An 18622-nucleotide genomic window follows, 5' to 3' on the forward strand; every position below is an offset into this window, starting at 1 on the left:
TAATCGTAATTCTTTATTTTCCAGTCTTTTTTTTTTTTTTTCGATAATGATTTTATATATATATTCTTCTTCTTTTCAATAAATTTAAAGAGCGCCCGCTCACGTTTACTTTGATTTCTTAGGACCAAACAATGCAATTTTGACCTTTTTTTTCCTTCCTCTCTCTCTCCCTCTCTCTTTTTTTTTTTTTTTTTTTTTATTAGTCCACACGAGCTTTCTCTTTTTTTTTTTTTCTCATTTAAACACACATGAAACGTGCCTTGACAGAAAGAGATAATAGTTTGCTCTCTGAAACTATTAGACGAACTCGATTCATTACTCCTTTCAAGATTGTATTGACAAGTATGATATATGAATTCTGTCACTTCCAAATGTTCCCTACTGCCATAGTACCCAAGGCTGTAACTTATATGGTTCAAACTTTATTGGTAAAAAAAAATATATATCATGTTAGTATTTTGATTTGCTTTTTCTTTACTTACATTTATAAATCATAGGAATACAAAGATGCCTACCAAGAACCTAGCTTACAGGATGTCTATAGAGCCATATTGACTTTTGATGATCCTCCCAATAATATTGGTGCTGGTGTCCTTAAATCCTTTCAAAAAAAGGTAACTTTATATATCTCAAATAGTGTACTGGAACTTTAATCTCTTTTTTTTTTCTTTTTTGTTAGCTTCTTGACATTAAGCATCCTGACGAACTCACTCACTTTATGAATCGTAAGTCTATATTTGTGATGATTTAGATCTCATTCTTTTTTTTTTCTTCGTTGTTTGAATTCCAAAGGACTTGAAAGCGTTCTGGTAGAAAAGGTTGACGAAGTAAGTAAAACATGAAATCAACTACATGTATGCCCCTATATTTTTTTTTTTTTGTGAATATTCAAACATCTTTTCTTTTTCTTTCTTTTTTTTTTTTTTTTTTTTTTGTTAGACTGGCGAAGATGTGACCGTATTGGTAATTATAACTCTATGATAATTATGAATACCGGTTCAATAAATTTACTTATTCCAATCCTTTTTTTTTTTGGGGGGGGGGGTGGGATGTATGACAACGTAGGACGCTGGTAGTGTATTTGGTATGTTTGTACGTCGATGTCGCATTGAATATTTTCAAGCATCGATTGATCAAGTGACGGAAATCTTTGAAATTTATCGCGGATATGTTACTCAAACAGCAGACGATCGTCAATTGGATAGAATGTTGATGAATGAAAAGTATGGTCGTGACGTAAGCGATAGTAACAAGAAAAGGAAATGGATGGACACGTCTACTCCAACTGGATCATTGGAAGATATTGGATCATCAAGTATATCTACTCGGTCATCACATAAAGCAAAAGATCCCTTGCATTTAAATGATTCTTACAAATTGGGAGGTAATAAATTAAGATGGATCTGATGATAGAACTTTCAAATATAATAATATATATATTTTTGTATAGGGTGGTTATCTGATACTCAAATGGACAACTTTTTGAATCATCAAGCTGAATTGATTGAAAAGACTGGTACAAGTGATATTCCTCCAGCATCACTTCATCGATATTTAGATTATCTACAAAAACATGCTCCTGATTTAGCAAAGATCCATCAAGTCAGGTAAGAAAATGAAAAAGAAATAGAATAAATAAAACTCATCTTATTGTTCTTAATAGATTTTTGAATTATATCCGTACTGCTGACTATGAAGGTGCTGTTTCCTGTCTCCATATGTACTTTGATTACTGTTTTTTACCTCGCGAAACGTAAGTCAGGACAATCATCTAGGGTCAAAGAATAAAAAAAGGTATCAATTACTAATATGATTTATTTATTCATACTATAGACCAATGTATCATTATGCATTACTAAATCTTGGTGTCTTGGAAGCAAAATTTGGACATACTCGGCAATCTTTATATGTAGGTCAATTGGAGCCAAAAAAAAAAAAAAAAAAAAAAAAAAAAAAAGCTGACACTTTCTTTCTTCCTATTTAGGCATTGGAAGAGGCAGTAAAGGTAGCACGTGAACATCAAGATGAAGAATGTTTGAATGAAATACAAAGGTGAACAATGTAGATAGATAAATGTACTATTAAGTATTCATCTGTTTTTTTTTTCTTTTGTCAACTATATATATATATATATATAGCTGGATTTACTTTGTTAAAGGCTCACTGGATGATCAACATCTACTTGTCGATACTTTGGAAATTGCTGACAATGATACCCCCAACAACATGGATAACAGCATCTATTTTAAAAGCATCTACAAATTATCTCAAGTACAAGATATGGTTCAGCATGTAAGTCAATATATAGCACCATATGTATGTTTGATGATGTGGGTACTTAATCATTTCTGATACAATAGGGTGACTTACCTTACAAGGTGTTTGAAACACTATTCCAATGTAACATTCAACCATCCATCCATGGAATTGGTTATCTCTCTTTACCTTACAATATGATTAAGTATATGACATGGAAACATTATGGTAAATCCTATAGACAAACTAATTTTGGTCACACAACAAACATATGGCATTTAAATTTGATCATGCTTTTAATTTGATGTAGGTAACTCGGTGCTTGCTGACACATTTATCAAAATGGCGTTGAAGGAACATGAAGGAACAGCAGAGGATAAGAGAAAATTATGCATTTTGACTGCCAACATGGTAAACCAAAAAAAAAAAAAAAAAAGGAACCGAGCATTTTATTGATTCATCTATTTTTATCTTATTCTAGTCTTTCTCAGTAGGTGATCACGAGAAGGCGATAGATATTTTGCTCAAGTTTGCTGAAGAATACCCTGATCAAACAGCCATGTCCTTGGAATGGAAACAGGCTTATAATAGAATCCACGACTATATGAATCAAAAGTAAGTGTATTCTTTCAAGTTTGTTTTGTTTGAGATCCATTACTAATAATATATATTTTTTTTTTTGTTCTAACCCACTTACCGGATGATGATTAGCAATGCTCTAGAAGATAGTGTTGAAGGTCAAATCAATCAACTGAATCTGTTACAACCTGGAAAACGACAAACTTATTTGGAAGCTTTACATGAACAAGCCGAAACTTGTGTTGCACAAGAGGATTATGAAACGGTAAAGAGAAAAAAATAGAAAAAAAAAAAAACTATGTGAAAAGCCTGGATTACTCAATCTTTATTCACTCCAATAGGCCTTGCATATTTTGGAAGAAACACATCGAGCTTTCAAGGAAACAGATCATGCCTCTCTATCAGCAAAAAACCTCATTCTTCGTGCTCAAATATATATCGTAAGGAAATAACAAGATAATTAAGCATATTTGTAAACCGAGAGAACTGACCATCATCATTATTATTCATAGGACAATGAACAAGTGGAAACTGCTATTAATCTTTTACAAGAATCGTTGACGATTTGCAAGAAGGCACATGATGCATTCAATTATTACTGTACGACAATTAAGCTTGCCAATGGGTATCTATTACTGTCCAATGATACTGAAAAGGCTTTATATTTACTTGAATGCTGTATACCCAATGTAAGTCAATGGAAACGAATCAAGAAAAATGATAAATATTCTAACTTGTTTCTTCTTTCTTTATTGCAGGTCATGATCTTAGGATCACCTCCATTGATAGATGAAATGAATTCTGTTTACAATAAGGCATTGAAATCCCATCGTGATGATACCATATTTTACTGAAAATGTCATGCGTGCAGTTTTGTTTTGAAAAATGTTGGAAACTAACTTGATGCTTTTTTTTCCCCTACTTCTTTCTTTTATTTGTGCTTCTCTTTGATCCTTCAATAAATCATCACGGGGTCCGTCCACTGCATTTGATATCCTTTTCCTTCCATATGAATGTTTTTCTTTGTGAATCAGTAGAATAGTGTTATTTAGAGATGATAGTACTTGACAATAAATACATATTGATTATACTTGGAAGATTTCTGTTTTGTGGATGCTCTGTAGGAAATGATCAAAGGTGGGATAGAGAAACATATCATTTGATGTCTATTTTCCGCGCATAATCTAGAACCAAAGATTCATTATGCATATATTGAGATTATCATATCATACAACTCAAAAGTCGAAGAGAAATCAATTATTATTTTAATGCCCGTCGTTCATTAATGATTTATTTACAACTATAGGCGATTGTGTAATGGTGATGATGATGATTGTGTCTAGAATGTGAAAGTTCTTTTTTTTTTTTTTTCGGGAGTATGACATGTAACAAAAAAAAGATCTGAAGTCTGTTATCATGATACCATCATCCATTACTACATTATCGATCATCATGCATGATGAGAAAGCTGAGAGTCCGTAAAAATATTCAAGAATCTATGTAACTATTAATCTATATTTGGTTATTGACATTGGGTGACAGGCAATTGTAATGATATGCTTATTGGATCATCTAGCCATCTACTATCATCTATACATTTTATTCATAAAAACCAATCTATCAAAACTACACTATATAAAGTACTATATATATGTATATATTTACATTAAAAATTCTATCTATCGATTGTATCGACTATTTGGTTTTTTTCGACTTTTTCAATTTTTTCGTACTAGTTCCTTGATTCTTCTCTATATCTTCTAATCGACAACCTAGTGCATTCGATAAGACTTGATTCAGAGCCACTGGATCCGCCATACCTTTGGTATCCTTCATAACCTGTCCAATAAACCATTTGAATAGTTTTGGATCACCTTGTTTGATTGTATTTGCCTAACAACAAAGAAAATATATCCAATCAGTTCTGTATCTGACAAAAAAAAAAAAAAAAAGGTGGATACCATTACCTTTTCTGGATTCTTTGCAATGAGAGTTTCACATAGTGTTTTTAAAGAATCTTCATCACCAATACGGAGCCATCCTTTTTCTTGAACGATTTCTTTCGGCATCAATTTCGATTTGTTTTGAACCATGATCTTCAAAACATTCTTTCCCGTTGGACCTAATATCAGTACAAACAGTAGTAAGTTTCTTTCTTTTTTTTTTTTTTTTTTTTTTTTTAGAATAGAAAGCTTTTCATTATATATTGATAATATTTACCAGTAATAGTTCCATCAGTAACAAGATCAATCAAAGATCCTAGTTGTTGCGTAGAAATCGGATTGTTTTCAAATGAAATATTTTCTCCGGCTAATTGACCAAAGAGTTCATGTAATGTCCTATAACATCATTAAATAGTTAGTCCATGTATCTACATATATAAAATAAGAACTCACCAGTTCAATGTCGTTTTTGAATTTCTACCTTGAGAAACCTACAGAGAAATAAAAAGAAAAGATCAATTAATTCATTGTATTTTTTTTTTTTTTGATTCTACCTTTTCAAAGAAATCAAGACTACCAGGTTCATTTAATAAGACGTTGGCATCATTCAAAGCCATATTGTACTGTTCCATAATACGATTACGACATTGATCAGGTAATTCCGGTAAACTTGACCTTGCTTGATCTATAGTATACTAAACCAAAAGTTGAGTCTTATAAAGTGATATTGATATTTTGATTGTGTATTTGATTACCTGATCCAAGTACAATGGAGGTAGATCAGGTTCAGGCATATATCTGTAATCCGGTGCTGATTCTTTTCCTCTTAATTTAAAAGTTTTATTTGCGATTGCATCAAATCCTCTAGTTTCGGCCTGTATAATTCCACCAGATTCTAGTATATGAATTTGTCGATCAATTTCAGCATCTAATTTCAAATATATATATATATATATATATATATATATATATCACAATTCAGAAGTGTTAGTAGAATATCCCTATATCAGTATTCCAATAATAAACTTACCAATAGCCATAGATAAAAATCGCACACTATTTAAATTCTTCAGTTCACATCGAGTTCCAAAGGGTTCACCCATTTTATGTACTGATACATTGATGTCACATCGCATTGATCCCTAACAAAAAAAAAAAAATCATTTAGTTATGTAGGTTTCCAACTCCATTCCTTTCTAAAAAAATATTTTACTTCTTCCATATTGGCTTTAGATGATCCCACACAACGTAAAATGGCTTGTAGCTTCTTGACCAACAATCCTGCTTGAAAAGATGATCTATTCAAAAAAAAAAAAAAAAAAAAAAAAAAAAAAAAAAGGTAAATTCAAGTGATACACGATCTTTCCTCTTTTTTTTTTTTTTTTTTTTTTTTTTGGTTCCCTACCTCAAATCAGGTTTTGTAACAATTTCCATCAATCCAGTACCCGCTCTATTGAGATCTAATAAAGTATATCCTGGTCGCATATCATGTATACTTTTTCCGGTATCCTAGAAAGAAGATAATAGTATTACGTAAGTAGATTCCTTTTATGACCTGATATTCTTTAGTTTACTTGTTCCAATTGTAATTGATGAATACCAACGTCAATACTTTTATCCAATCCATCTAATTCAGTCAAACGAATGATACCTCCACGTGCAATAGGTTCTATAACAATTAAAAAGAAAAAGTTAGAAGTTTCCTTCTTTCTTTTTTTTTTTTTTTTTGAAACGTACCTCGTTGTTGAGTGATCTGATAACCTTGTGGCAAGTCTGGATAAAAGTAATGTTTACGATCAAAAGTAGAACGCGTTTGAATATTTGATTTCAAGGCCAAAGCAGTTTTCAAAGCAAGTTGTACGGCGTGTTGGTTGAGTCTCTAACAATGAAAAAAAAAAGTAAAACTGTTATTAGTCTTCATTCTTTATTTTTCATTCGTTGTTGATTACAGGTTGAACACCAGGAAAGGCAGCATCAATAATAGAAACATTTGAATTGACTGGTTCGTTAAATGAAGTTGGAGTATCTAAAAGATAGAAATAATTAATTAAGTTGATTAAATAACTAAAGTACCTTTACCTGAGAATAGTTTTGTCTTTGTATTGATTTGAGCGTGTACTTCTATACCAATAACAGCTTCCCAACCTTCTTTGATTGGTTTAGCAGTTACAAAAGTCGCTTTTCGAAGTATATAATATTGTGTTTTAGTTTTTATATAACGACTCGTCCGCAACATTAGAAATATAAGGAGAAAAAGAAAGGGAAACAAAAAAATGTCAAGGATCCGAAACTCTGAACGGAGGTTTAAAAAAAAAAAAAAGAAAAGAATCAAGCCATGGATCGACAACTGATTTCAACCAATCCATAAATAACTACTTTTGTATTATGAAAAATTTAAGGTTTGGTCTGGGCTACACTTTATTCAAACATCAGTGATAGTATCAGCGCAGTTAAGTTAATGAAAAAAAAAAACCCTCCTCTTTAAAGTTCGAGTTGGACAACCAAAGGGGAAGTTGGTACAACAAAATAGGTGGAAATGAAAGCCAGCCACTTATTTCATTCGTTGTTATTGTAGTCATCCTCCTTTTTTTTTTTTTTTTTTTATTTTATTTCTTCTTTCTTCTTTCTTCTCTTTCTTCTTATTATTTCCCTTACTTTTGCTTTTTCTCTTACTAGTTGATGCTTTATTCTTCTTGACAAGCTCTATCTATATACTTTCTTTTTTATTTCCTTCTTTTATATATATACTACATTTAGATATATTCTTCCTCCTAATCAACTTCATTCAGGAGGAAGTTAGTTCCTTTCTTTCTTTCATTTTTTTTTTTATATATCTTCTTCTCCTACACTCAATAGACTAACTTACAAACATGCCTTCAAGTAGTAAAATTATTCTAAGTTTGATCAACCGTATTGCATTTCGAGTAAGCTAAAACATGACCATATCAAAATAAAACTATATTCAATTTTTATCTCTCTCTTTTTTATATATATATAGCTGCCTATCAATGTAGTAAACTCCGGTGATCAACGAGTTGAAGCTCTTGAACAAGATCCAATAGTTCAACAAACAGGTATTGTTGATATAAATAAATAAAAAAATAATATTTTATTTTTAATATTCATTTTATATATTCTAATATGTTAGTGGCGGCTATTATTGAAGTTTCTAAATACAAAATGTCTACAGTGATCAATGCCCTTGGATCAGTACTTGAAAACATTTCAAAGGTACGTTCTCCTTTTTCTTTCTTTTTTTTTTTTTTTTTTTTACTGATAAATGTTTTATTATTATGTAGCATATACCTACGATTTCTCCATCATTTTTACACATGCCTATGGATGTACTACAATCACAATTACTTATTCTTCGACTGATAGCAGCTTGTTTACAACATGATTGGAAAACTTTAAAGAATCATCATACGACCAATGGCAATGATAATGGAATGGAAATGAATAGGACAGATGATCAATGTCCTGCTCCTTTGGATGATGCATTGGTATCATTTATTCTGAATATGCTTCAACATTTTCTCAATTTAATGCAAATGGTGGAAGATGCCAATGATACTTCTGAACTACGATATATGGATTCTACAACGAATACTCCAACTAACAATAAATCAAACAAACCATTAGATCCCAAATTGACGGAAATGATACTCGAACTATATCAAATGACTGGAAGGATTCTCAATTATATTAGTGCATGCAATTGGTCTACTTATTATTCCAAGATTAAGATGGCTGTCCAAAATATGGGTGGCTCTAGTGAAATTTCTGACAAACATTTTGCTCAATTACGCCTATTTGAATTTGCTCATCTTGACAAACAGAAACTCCATCTGGTATTTACTGGTAAGTTAAATGGTATATATATATATATGTTAAGACATAATCTTGACTTTTTTTTTTATCAATAGAAATGAGTCCAAATTTTTTACATATGAGATCGGAAGGAAAATTATTATTTGCTACTATGCTACGGAAAGCCATTTGGCGATGGATGGAAACTTATCCTGATGAATTTAGACAAGTGTGTGCAAGTGAAAATCGATTATTGGCTGGTTCCGAAATCCTTTTTGATCTATGTAGTTCTTCAGCAGATACATTACGGAAGAAAGCGGCTTTTTGGCCTTTACAAACTGTACTTTTGGTATTGGCTCCAGATCTTTTATTACAAGCCTTTTTAGATAATCCTTCATCGAAAAATCGCAGGGTAATTATAATCTAAATGTTCTTGATTTGTTTTTTCATCTTTCTTTCTTTCTTTCTTTTTTTTTTGATATATAGACAAGTTTTTTGGGAACATTACGACAATCATTACGAAGTGCTCGAACGGCAGAGATTGCTGTCACTTGTTATGTCGATTTGTACAAAGCTGCAATATATGTACCACCAACTGAAGAATCAGTTCTACGGCATATTACAACTGATATCGAAGATGAACTTAGTGAACAAATTTGGAGCATCACTAAAGCTATCTCTCAAGACACCAGCATTGGTCATCAATCTGATCATCTTCAATTACTTACCGATTATCTACTAACTCGATTACAAATGATAGCTAACGATGATCTTGACACATTTATTTCGACTTTCTTCAATGATACTGTACCCCCAATTGCTGAACGAGCTTTAGTAAAGGCTTGTCTTCGTTTGGTTCAAGACCCTCTTTCTCTTCCCTGGAACGCAAGCGCAGTCTCTATTTATTCTCCTCTTTCTTCCCATTTTGTCAAATTGCTTATCGAAAATGCTGCTGCTGGTGATTCCCAAGCTCGCACGACGGCAGTCGATTCTATGGTATCCAATCCGAAAACGATCAAGATGGGCGTATCTCGATCCTCATGCTCCATTTCTCTATTGTTGGATCTACTTCAGTTATTTACTTTGGCTCCTTTTGTTCCTTTTGCAGTAAGTAACTATAGATGATGTTTATTATAAAGTTGGATAAGAAGTATTCATTTTTTTTTTTTAGAGTGATGATCAAGAAAATGCAGAACAATTTGGAATGCTTTTGGTGGGAGTAGCGAATTTATGTCAACATAATGACAGTAACATACGACGATCAGCTTCTGAATGTTTACTTCGCTTGCATAGTCAAGATGGCATGGTCACTTGGGGTTCTCCTCCTCATTTGATGAATAACTTTTGGCGCATCTCATCACAAGTCATATTTTGTTTGGCTCGACATATACTGGACACGAAACAAACGGAAGAAAGTATTCGATCGTCGATGGATATATTGATCTCTCTAATGAAATCTAGGCGTGACTTTTTGGAAATGAATCTTGTAAGTTTACATTTATCATATGGAGATGAGAACTGATCTTTTTTTATTTATCATTTTATACGGAAGGATTATGCTAGTATTGGAATGGATAACAAGGAAAGACTCAAAGCATCGGTAGCTCTGGAGATTGCTTGTCTTATTTCATTGTGCTCAACTACGCCAGATATATGTTCCACTGCTCTTCACTGTTTGTCTGGACTTTGCAAAGAAATCGCCATTGCCGAGGATGACTGTAATCCACAACAAATCACTCTTCGTACCAACCTGATGATTTATACTGATCTTGTGGAACAAAACGACTCTTCTATTGTATTTGGACGCAAGGCTCAACAAAAACGCGTAAGAAAGTATCTACGAATGATGACTCATCCAACACCTGGAATCATGGCGGCATGGGAAGAAGGTTGGATCCGATGGAAAATGTTGACTCAAGTGATTTATCGATTTGGAGAAGATGTCTTTGATGATAGTAACAGTGATCCTACTACAGCCGGAGGAAGCAACAAAAAAGCAGTTTTAGGACGGCATGATAAAGTACGAGCAACAGCATCAAAATCAGCAGCCCCTGTTAGTCGATTGGAGGTGGATGAAGAAAAACAGACATTGTGGCAAAATTATACTGGATTCTTGGCCGCTTTGGGTGGATGTTGTTTGAAAGCTAATAATCAAAATTCTCTTTCACATATGTCTATATCCGGACGAACAACTATGACGAATAGAAGCAGTAATGAGAATGACTCAACTTCCGTAAATACAACGTCAACAAAAGGTCAACCTCAACAAGTGCACAGTGAACCAGCGGCTATGGTGGAAAAATTCATTGGCGAAATGATTGAACTCTTGACCGCAGATAATGTGGTGGTACGTGAAGGAACAAAGGACGCTCTAGGTAATGATTTAGCACCTTCATTATATGCTATACTTTCTCGACATTTGGAAGACGTAATGTCTCGTAGTTTCAACTCGGATGGGGATCCTATTTGTACACCTGGTAAATCACTGTTTGTGGAACAAGCTATGTCTATTTTGAAGTTAATCTTGGACCGATTGGTGGGCGATTTACAATATTTGATCAATATCGATTTTGGGTCTCTTGTATCTTATTTTTCTACATATATTAATGGACTTCGACCTGGATATGCAACAACGCGAATGAAAATCAATCTTTGTCATCTGGTGGAAGCTACTATTTTGAAAAAGGATCAAATTATCATTGGAAATGAAACCTGTTTGAGAAATCGGCTTTTGGAAACTTTTATGGAATGGACAAGTGATTTTACAATGGTAAAAATAAAATGAAATCAAATTAAAAATGAAATAAAACTGAAACAAGATGATCTATATATCTAATTTTTTTTTATTATTATTATTTATATTTATTTTTAGCAATCAACAACCAAACCATCTACATCTCCCACTATCTTATCAAATACTCAAGATGAAAGAATACACCGTGATCTAGATTTAGTCTGTATAAAGACAATGGCTGCAATATCACATCAATTACCCCTGCAAATTTTATCTGGTGGTGGTCATGAAAAAGACACCTTACAGTTGAAATCTCGTTTGTTTTACAAGTATATCACCTTCTTCACCAAAGTTTTGACTCGATGCCATCAAGAAGAAGTAACTATCCATTATTTTCAGATTAAATACATATCATCTCACCTTACTTTTACTTGATCATAGAAACTGTCTCGATCAGCAAAAATATTCAAAGAAACCTCATCCATGGATCTGGTATGTATAACATAACTTCTTTGAATTTTCAACTGATGTGGATTTTTACCTTTTGAACATGTTAGACATCCGACATCAACCCTGATCTAATTACTCTCAAGGAAACCACCATTATCGCCGTTTCTAATCTTCTTAGCGCTAACGTTGGCATTGGATTGAAACATACATTGAGTTTGGGTGCTTACCATGATGATCCGCTTATACGTACAGCTTTTATTCAAGTCTTAACAAATATATTATACCAAGGCACTGAATTCGACTCACTCGCGGAATTATCTACTACAGAACGATATGAAAAATTGGTTGAGGTAAAAAAAAAAAAAAAAAAAAAAAAAAAGTTAATATAATAAAAATGTAAGTAATCTTATTGATAAATGCTAACTTTATTTCCCATTCTTTTATTTTTATCAGCTACTATTTGAATCTGATATGGAAATTGCCTTGTCATTATGTCATGTTTGTCCAACTACTGACACTGCCGATGTCGCCAAACTCTTACTGCGTTGCTGCAAATCCAGAAACAAAACGATGACACTATTGGAATATGTTATTAACAAGGAGGTTAAAACAACAGGTATGTTTTGACTGAGGATCTATAAATGGAAAAGGATAAGGTACTTACTCTGAATATTCTTTTTTTTTTCTGATATATATATATAGATGTTGAAACTGAACTATTTCGAAGCACAACTATGGCAACTCAATTACTTTCAGCCGCAGTAGCAAGTAGCTGTCAAGTCTATGTACAAGAAACACTCTATCCTGCTTTGATGGCCATCAACCGTTTACCAGAAAATGAGCTTACTTGGGAACTCAATCCTGAGAAGCTATCTTCAAATGAAACCATAAGTGGCAATCAACATAATGTTATCCGTGTGGCTGATATTCTACTGACAGCTATTTGCTCTTCAACATATGCGGTACCTCTGTAAGTCAACAATACTAGGTTTTTCAAAATGAACGAGTTTCTTATTTTTTTTTTTTGTTAGGGAATTTCGTCAACAATTGTCAATGATTGTGGAAGCTGTACGAAGAAAATATCCAGAATCAAAATACACTGTGGTTGGTGGATTTGTATTCCTTCGTTTGTTTTGTGTGGCAACTTTGGCTCCTGAAAAATACAACTTCCCCGCTGAAGCTATCCCCAGACATCGCAATACCCGAAAACTCATTCTTCAAGCGAATCGTGTGATACAAAACCTGTCAAGCAATGTTTTATTTGGAGCGAAAGATTCTCATTTGGTTGTCCTGAATGACTTTTTGACGGCAAAAATTTATGAAGTGACGACATTTTTACGTGATATCTCTCAGGTATCAGGTATCTCTATTCACAATGACGATTTCAACGATGACAAGGATACCGATTCCCAGGATAACTCCGTCCAAGCATTGGATCAAAAGGTATATGATCAGTTACACCGATGTTTGTACGACAATTTGGATCGCATCTCAAGAGATTTATCGGGCCGACGTACGAGATCTAATAGTGGATACAACATATCAACACGCCAATCAGGACAATGGAAAAGTACTCTCGACAAGCTTACAAAGTTATTAGCTGAACTTGGTCGACCTGTTGTTGTTTCTGATCAAGATGATTCTAGCTATTCGAAAAACATCAATATCGCAACCACCAATAATCACGATTTCTTTGAATTTATGCACCGGAACAGTCATCGTGATATATCTTCTATCAAATCTCTCAATGCTATCTATCAAGGTGGTGTATCACGTGCTGGGAATCCTGTCTTTTATGTGATTGCTCATCTTATTACACCAGATGTAGATTTTGAATTACTGATATTCCACTTGCTCACGGTAATTCCTCAAAAAAAAAAAAAAAAAAAAAAAAAAAAGAGGGGGAAAAATATATTGAGAATATGATAAAGACTAATAATATCTACTTTTTCTTTGTAGATCATGGAACCTTCATTGAACAAACCTTTTGATATTGTTTTTGATACAACACGAATGAGTCCAGTCAACGAGATTCCGGTCCATTGGATGAACACCTTATTCCAGCTTATATTCCATGAAATCAATGAAAATTTGGTTAACCTTCATATCTTCAATCCAAACAGTCATCTTCAACGCTATATTAGGAAAATCCCTCTGAAGATCACCAACCGATTATTGAAGAAGACTCGTTTTGCTATTACTGTAGCACAATTACATGAAATCATTGCACCATCTGAAGTCCATCTTCCAAAATCTTCTGGTATGTATTTCATAGAGAATAGAGAGAGAGAGAGAGAGAGAGAGAGAGAGAGAGAGAGAGAGAGAGAGAGAGAGAGAGGAGTATTATCATCGTCGTTTATCTTACCTTTTTTTTTTTCTTATTATTATTAGTGGAGCTCGAAAAGGAACTTAGTACAGCGTTTTATCCAGTATCAAAGATTATTACGATGAATATCCGAATTCCTGTGGTTGTACGTGTAGGTCAAGAACATCTTCAAGTAATTACGGTATGTAACAATAAGATGATTTATATATTTATCGGGACAATGATTTCTCATTTCTTTTATTTTATAGGTTCGTGAACAAGAAATATTCTTTAGTCTCAATACCAAACTTAATGATGTATATCATATATCTGACATTGATGAAGTCTACTCTTTACCTACTTCCAAAACTGCTGGTGGTGGTGGTGGAGAACTAGTGATTAAACATGATGGAGGAAAATCATTGACTGCTTTTTCAAGTACAAAACGGGATGCTCTTGTTGAAGTAAGTATTAGAAAAAAAAATAATTAACATACGTATGTCTTGATTCTCATTGTCTGCTTGATTTATTATTATTATTATTATTCAATCACGTTTATTTGATATCAGTTATTCCTTCAAAATAAAAAGAGATATGAAGCTACTCGACATGGTGGAATTTACGATAGGACAATTAAACCAAGTGATGTTCCTGGACGACTCTTGAACATGGCTTTACTCAATATTGGCAACGATGATCCAAATTTAAGACTGGCAGCTTACAATTTATTATATTCTTTGAATTCATTTTTCCGGTTTGATACTGGGAATCAACTCTTGCAGGCAAAAGGTAATGATAATAATAATAAAAAAAAAAAAGAGAATGATGGATATTTTTGTCTTTACCCGTTGATATTTTATAGATCTTTGTATTCCAGCAAACAACACTGATTTTATCGTTTCAATCAGCAAAAGTTTGGCCGTGACGGAAACACATCTTACATTTGAATTCATACAAGAATGCGTAGATGGTTTCAAAAAATCAAACCAGAAACTTCGGATTTTGTGCTTGGATTACCTGTCTCCTTGGTTGAAGAACTTGGCGTTGTTTTGTCGTGGTAGTGATCGCGACTCTGGATTGAAAAAAGTCAAAGATTTATTACGACTGTTGATCGATTTGACATTGGATCGACCAGAGGTAAGAGCAAGATACAATTTATATATTATTATTCAATAATGACGATCAAAAATAATCCTAACACGTTTACAATCTTTTTTTTTTTTTTGGTATGTGTGATAAGACTTACAAACATGTACAGGCAAAAGTATGGGGTACACTTACTGAAGTAGATGAATTGATCAACCCGGTGCTGGACATTTTGATTCAATTCTCAATTGAAAAGGGTGTTGCCTCTCCTGAAGCTGAAGCAATGGGTGATACTTTGGTGACTATGGCAAGCGTTCCTGTCAGAGGAAAAATCATCAACCGATTACGAAGGGTAAAGTGAAGTCATTGAGAACGAGAAAAGAATGAATAAAATATCAAATGTAATTTTTGAATTCTAATTGAAATGATGATTTCGTTTTTACAGGCAATTCAACATTCTGCTACAAGACCTTTCCGAAATTTAGTGGAATGCCCATCCTGGACAGAAATTGCAGTACTTTTACGATTCTTATTGATGTTATCCTTCAATATATCTACACCTATGACTCCTTACTTGCCTGAAATATTTCACATTGTTACTTTACTGGTTTGTACTGGATCGACTTTGATTTGTACCACTGTGCATGAACTAGTTGTCAACATTATACATACATTATGCACCAATCACAATCTACCGGAAGAAAATCGTACCAAACTTCGATACTTGTTGGATGAAGTATGTGATGGCGACGCACGACATCATTTTGGGCTTTTGAAAACAAAGGTCAATGCATTTACAATCACTCAAGACTCTACAGCATTGACTTTTGATACTATCAATTTGGCATCCTTGGAAAATATTGTACGACTTTTATTGGAGGTAATGACTGCTGGTGGTCTTACAACAGGTAAAATTAAAAAAAAAAAAAAAAAAGGAAGGGAGAGAAAAAAAAAAAGATGACTACTTATATACATATATATATATATCTTTGATATTGACTCATTCTTATGTGATTATAGATATCTCCAATGCATGGCGTGCTCGATGGGTGGGACTTGTTGCTAGTACTGCATTCCAGTTTAATCCGGCCATTCAACCCAGATCATTTGTTGTCCTTGGCTGTCTTGCTCAAGAAGAAGTAGATGATGACTTGATGTATCAAATTTTAGTGGCGATGCGTGGTGCTCTTGCGATCTTCAACGATACGGAACCAAGTTTGATCACCAGTATTATGATGTGTCTTAGTAATATTATTGATAGTCTACCAGACGATTCCCAGTATCTACTTCCTATGTTTTGGCTGGCCATTGCATTGGTACAAATGGGTCATCCAGCGACTTTTTCCACGGCGACTCGATTCTTACAAGCTGTTTTACGTGCACTGGATACAAGAAAATTATTTGCCCAACGATCAGTGACTGATGTGATGCTGGACATTCGACAACCATTTGCTGATGTTGCCTTGGAACTGGACAAGGAAACTGGTGTCTCTTTTACTACCAACTTTTCATTTGCCGTGGCTGGTATCTTATTGAAGGGGGTTAAACATAGCGAACCTCGTGATTTGGTATTCCAATGTCTTACAACCTTTTTAGAGATTGAATGCAAGCATTCGATGGAACAAAATATGGTGGAAGCTGGAGCATTGGGCTACTTTGCTGGACTATTACCTTTTGCAGCGCAAGATGGTGCTTTACGTGAACTCCTTCGATTGGCTGGGATCGATGATATTGATTTGGATGCTTTGGAATTTGGTTCAGCTTATGTTCGATTATTTGATACTTTAGAAATTCCCAATAATACTACTGCTCTCCTTTTGGTGTCTACTCTGATGAATATACTCAATACTTCGGAAACTGATTTGGAACGGATCTTTTTATATTCCTTTTTGTCTGAAGCGGCCATCGCAGTCCCTGAAGTCTTCTCATTGATGTAATTTTTTTTTTTTAAAAAAAAAAAAAAATGAATGACAAATAGAATCAAAATTTTTTTTAATTTATTTATTTCATTTTATCTAGATATGAAGCGTTATTACCAAAAATGAACCAAATCATGATTAGTAGTCAAAACCATGCCATGTTGGATGCTGTTAAGAATTTGCTGATGAATGCATGTATGGAACCTATCATTTCGAATCCTACCAACCGAAGAAGTCAACGCTCTTACCTAGATGAACTTGGATTTTCTGCCTTGAGTGAGCCTGGATTTGGTTCAAGCACTACTAACTACTTGGTCCATTCTAAATTGGCAAGCAAATTGTTAGATATTATCACCTCCTAATTGTTAGTTATTCTAGATTCTCTATATATATTTTTTTTTGTTTGATTTTATCTCTTCTCTTCCTTTTTTTTTTTTTTTGACGTTTGATACCAGTGTTGCCTTTTTCATACATCATAAAATATTTCATTCCAATCAATGCTGTTCTCCCATTAAAAAAAAAAACTCACATTCACACTCCGGAGTCCTTTTTATTTTTATTTTTTTACTTTTTTATTTTTTTATTTCTTTTATTCATTTATTTGTTTTTAATCTCAATTCACAACATGTCCAGTAACAAACGTATTAAAGGACTTAGCATTTCACGACCCATCTATTATGGCAACACTGCGACACCTTTGACAGGAAAAAAAACATCAGATTCGGATCATACACATAAATGGACCGTGTTATTAAGAGGTCTCAACAATGAAGACTTGAGTTATTATATCCGAAAAGTTGTCTTCAAACTACACGAAACCTATCCCAATCCTTTACGAAGTAAGTTTCAATAATATATAGATAAATATTGAATAACGTTATCTTTTTTTTTCTTCTTGTTAGGTGTAGAACAACCTCCTTTTGAACTGACAGAAACAGGTTGGGGTGAATTTGAAATTATGATCAAGATCCATTTTCATGTTGCCACGAGTGAAAAACCAGTGACATTATATCATCATTTACGATTACATCCTTATGAAGACGATATTAATGGACAACCTTGGCCAAAAGATAAACCTGTTTCTAGTTTGATTTATGATGAATTTGTAAAAAAAAAAGCAAACAACGCTCCATTTCTTTTATACTGATCTTTTTTTTTTTTTTTATTTATTTATTTTGGATGATCATAGGTATTTAATGAACCTACTGAACAATTCCGTGATATCCTGGCCAAAAACAATGCGTTACAACCTAATTTGCCTGCCAAAAAGGCAACCAAGGATCCTTTAGCACCTCAGTTTAGTGTACAGTTGGAACAAGAAGAATTAGAAAGATTGGACGCTGCTCAACGGGAAGTCAATGCTCAAATCATTAGTTTGAAACAACGGATGGCAGCTTTAGATAGTGACAATTGATCTTCTTCTTTTTATTCCTTTTGTTTGTACATATTCTTCTTCTTGACAATAAACCATTTATTATTATTATTATTATTTGTATTCATGATTATTATTTTTTTATGTATACTAATCCTTTCTTTTTGT

At 33.3% G+C, this 18622-nt stretch overlaps 4 protein-coding genes across 4 annotated transcripts; 3 read left to right on the top strand and 1 right to left on the bottom strand.

Moving 5' to 3' along the window:
• The first annotated feature begins 191 nt into the window (after positions 1–191).
• Positions 192–4031, top strand: BX664DRAFT_360854 (anaphase-promoting complex subunit 5-domain-containing protein). Its single transcript, XM_051548199.1, has 18 exons — positions 192–428; positions 498–614; positions 680–725; positions 793–827; positions 940–963; positions 1066–1384; positions 1451–1607; positions 1664–1753; positions 1834–1909; positions 1985–2052; positions 2139–2292; positions 2361–2484; positions 2567–2667; positions 2738–2871; positions 2968–3100; positions 3177–3275; positions 3348–3524; positions 3594–4031. The coding sequence occupies exons 1-18, from the start codon at positions 249–251 to the stop codon at positions 3687–3689; spliced, it is 2130 nt and encodes a 709-aa protein (XP_051398482.1). The 5' UTR covers positions 192–248; the 3' UTR covers positions 3690–4031.
• A 376-nt stretch (positions 4032–4407) lies between these two features.
• BX664DRAFT_338455 (B subunit of glutamyl-tRNA amidotransferase) lies at positions 4408–7094 on the bottom strand. Its single transcript, XM_051546440.1, has 13 exons — positions 6858–7094; positions 6728–6804; positions 6516–6657; positions 6353–6447; positions 6184–6287; positions 5992–6076; positions 5809–5920; positions 5534–5706; positions 5333–5473; positions 5232–5269; positions 5056–5174; positions 4803–4957; positions 4408–4728 (listed from the first exon to the last, which is right to left on the bottom strand). The coding sequence occupies exons 1-13, from the start codon at positions 7012–7014 to the stop codon at positions 4531–4533; spliced, it is 1596 nt and encodes a 531-aa protein (XP_051398483.1). The 5' UTR covers positions 7015–7094; the 3' UTR covers positions 4408–4530.
• A 1205-nt stretch (positions 7095–8299) lies between these two features.
• BX664DRAFT_266338 (uncharacterized protein) lies at positions 8300–17444 on the top strand (the record flags this gene model as incomplete). The annotated part of the gene is made up of 19 exons (XM_051540902.1): positions 8300–8639; positions 8705–9000; positions 9075–9695; positions 9760–10074; positions 10141–11358; positions 11461–11673; positions 11880–12122; positions 12226–12388; positions 12475–12742; positions 12804–13632; positions 13732–14032; positions 14164–14279; positions 14347–14541; positions 14647–14866; positions 14940–15214; positions 15318–15515; positions 15609–16071; positions 16184–17096; positions 17183–17444. The coding sequence occupies 19 exons, from the start codon at positions 8300–8302 to the stop codon at positions 17442–17444; spliced, it is 7449 nt and encodes a 2482-aa protein (XP_051398484.1).
• Positions 17445–17687: 243 nt separating this feature from the next.
• BX664DRAFT_338459 (yeats family-domain-containing protein) lies at positions 17688–18571 on the top strand. Its single transcript, XM_051546441.1, has 3 exons — positions 17688–17921; positions 17985–18187; positions 18272–18571. Exons 1-3 carry the CDS (start codon positions 17708–17710, stop codon positions 18494–18496), a joined length of 642 nt encoding a protein of 213 aa, XP_051398485.1. The 5' UTR covers positions 17688–17707; the 3' UTR covers positions 18497–18571.
• Positions 18572–18622: the final 51 nt, after the last annotated feature.

The sequence above is a fragment of the Halteromyces radiatus genome, assembly GCF_025201355.1.
Source record: "Halteromyces radiatus strain CBS 162.75 chromosome Unknown BX664scaffold_6, whole genome shotgun sequence".
Classification (NCBI taxonomy): Eukaryota; Fungi; Mucoromycota; class Mucoromycetes; order Mucorales; family Cunninghamellaceae; genus Halteromyces; species Halteromyces radiatus.

Bases quoted from the DNA above. Each gene is read 5' to 3' on its own strand.
- BX664DRAFT_360854 (XM_051548199.1), top strand. From the start codon at position 249: ATGAAACGTGCCTTGACAGAAAGAGATAATAGTTTGCTCTCTGAAACT. The intron at 1,910-1,984 runs GTAGGTCAATTG...CTTCCTATTTAG, and splicing joins ATACTCGGCAATCTTTATAT to GCATTGGAAGAGGCAGTAAA. The intron at 3,101-3,176 runs GTAAAGAGAAAA...TCACTCCAATAG, and splicing joins CACAAGAGGATTATGAAACG to GCCTTGCATATTTTGGAAGA.
- BX664DRAFT_338455 (XM_051546440.1), bottom strand. From the start codon at position 7,014: ATGTTGCGGACGAGTCGTTATATAAAAACTAAAACACAATATTATATA. The intron at 6,288-6,352 runs GTAAACTAAAGA...TCTTCTTTCTAG, and splicing joins ATCAATTACAATTGGAACAA to GATACCGGAAAAAGTATACA. The intron at 5,474-5,533 runs GTAATCAAATAC...CTTTTGGTTTAG, and splicing joins CTCCATTGTACTTGGATCAG to TATACTATAGATCAAGCAAG.
- BX664DRAFT_338459 (XM_051546441.1), top strand. From the start codon at position 17,708: ATGTCCAGTAACAAACGTATTAAAGGACTTAGCATTTCACGACCCATC. The intron at 17,922-17,984 runs GTAAGTTTCAAT...TCTTCTTGTTAG, and splicing joins CTATCCCAATCCTTTACGAA to GTGTAGAACAACCTCCTTTT. The intron at 18,188-18,271 runs GTAAAAAAAAAA...GGATGATCATAG, and splicing joins GTTTGATTTATGATGAATTT to GTATTTAATGAACCTACTGA.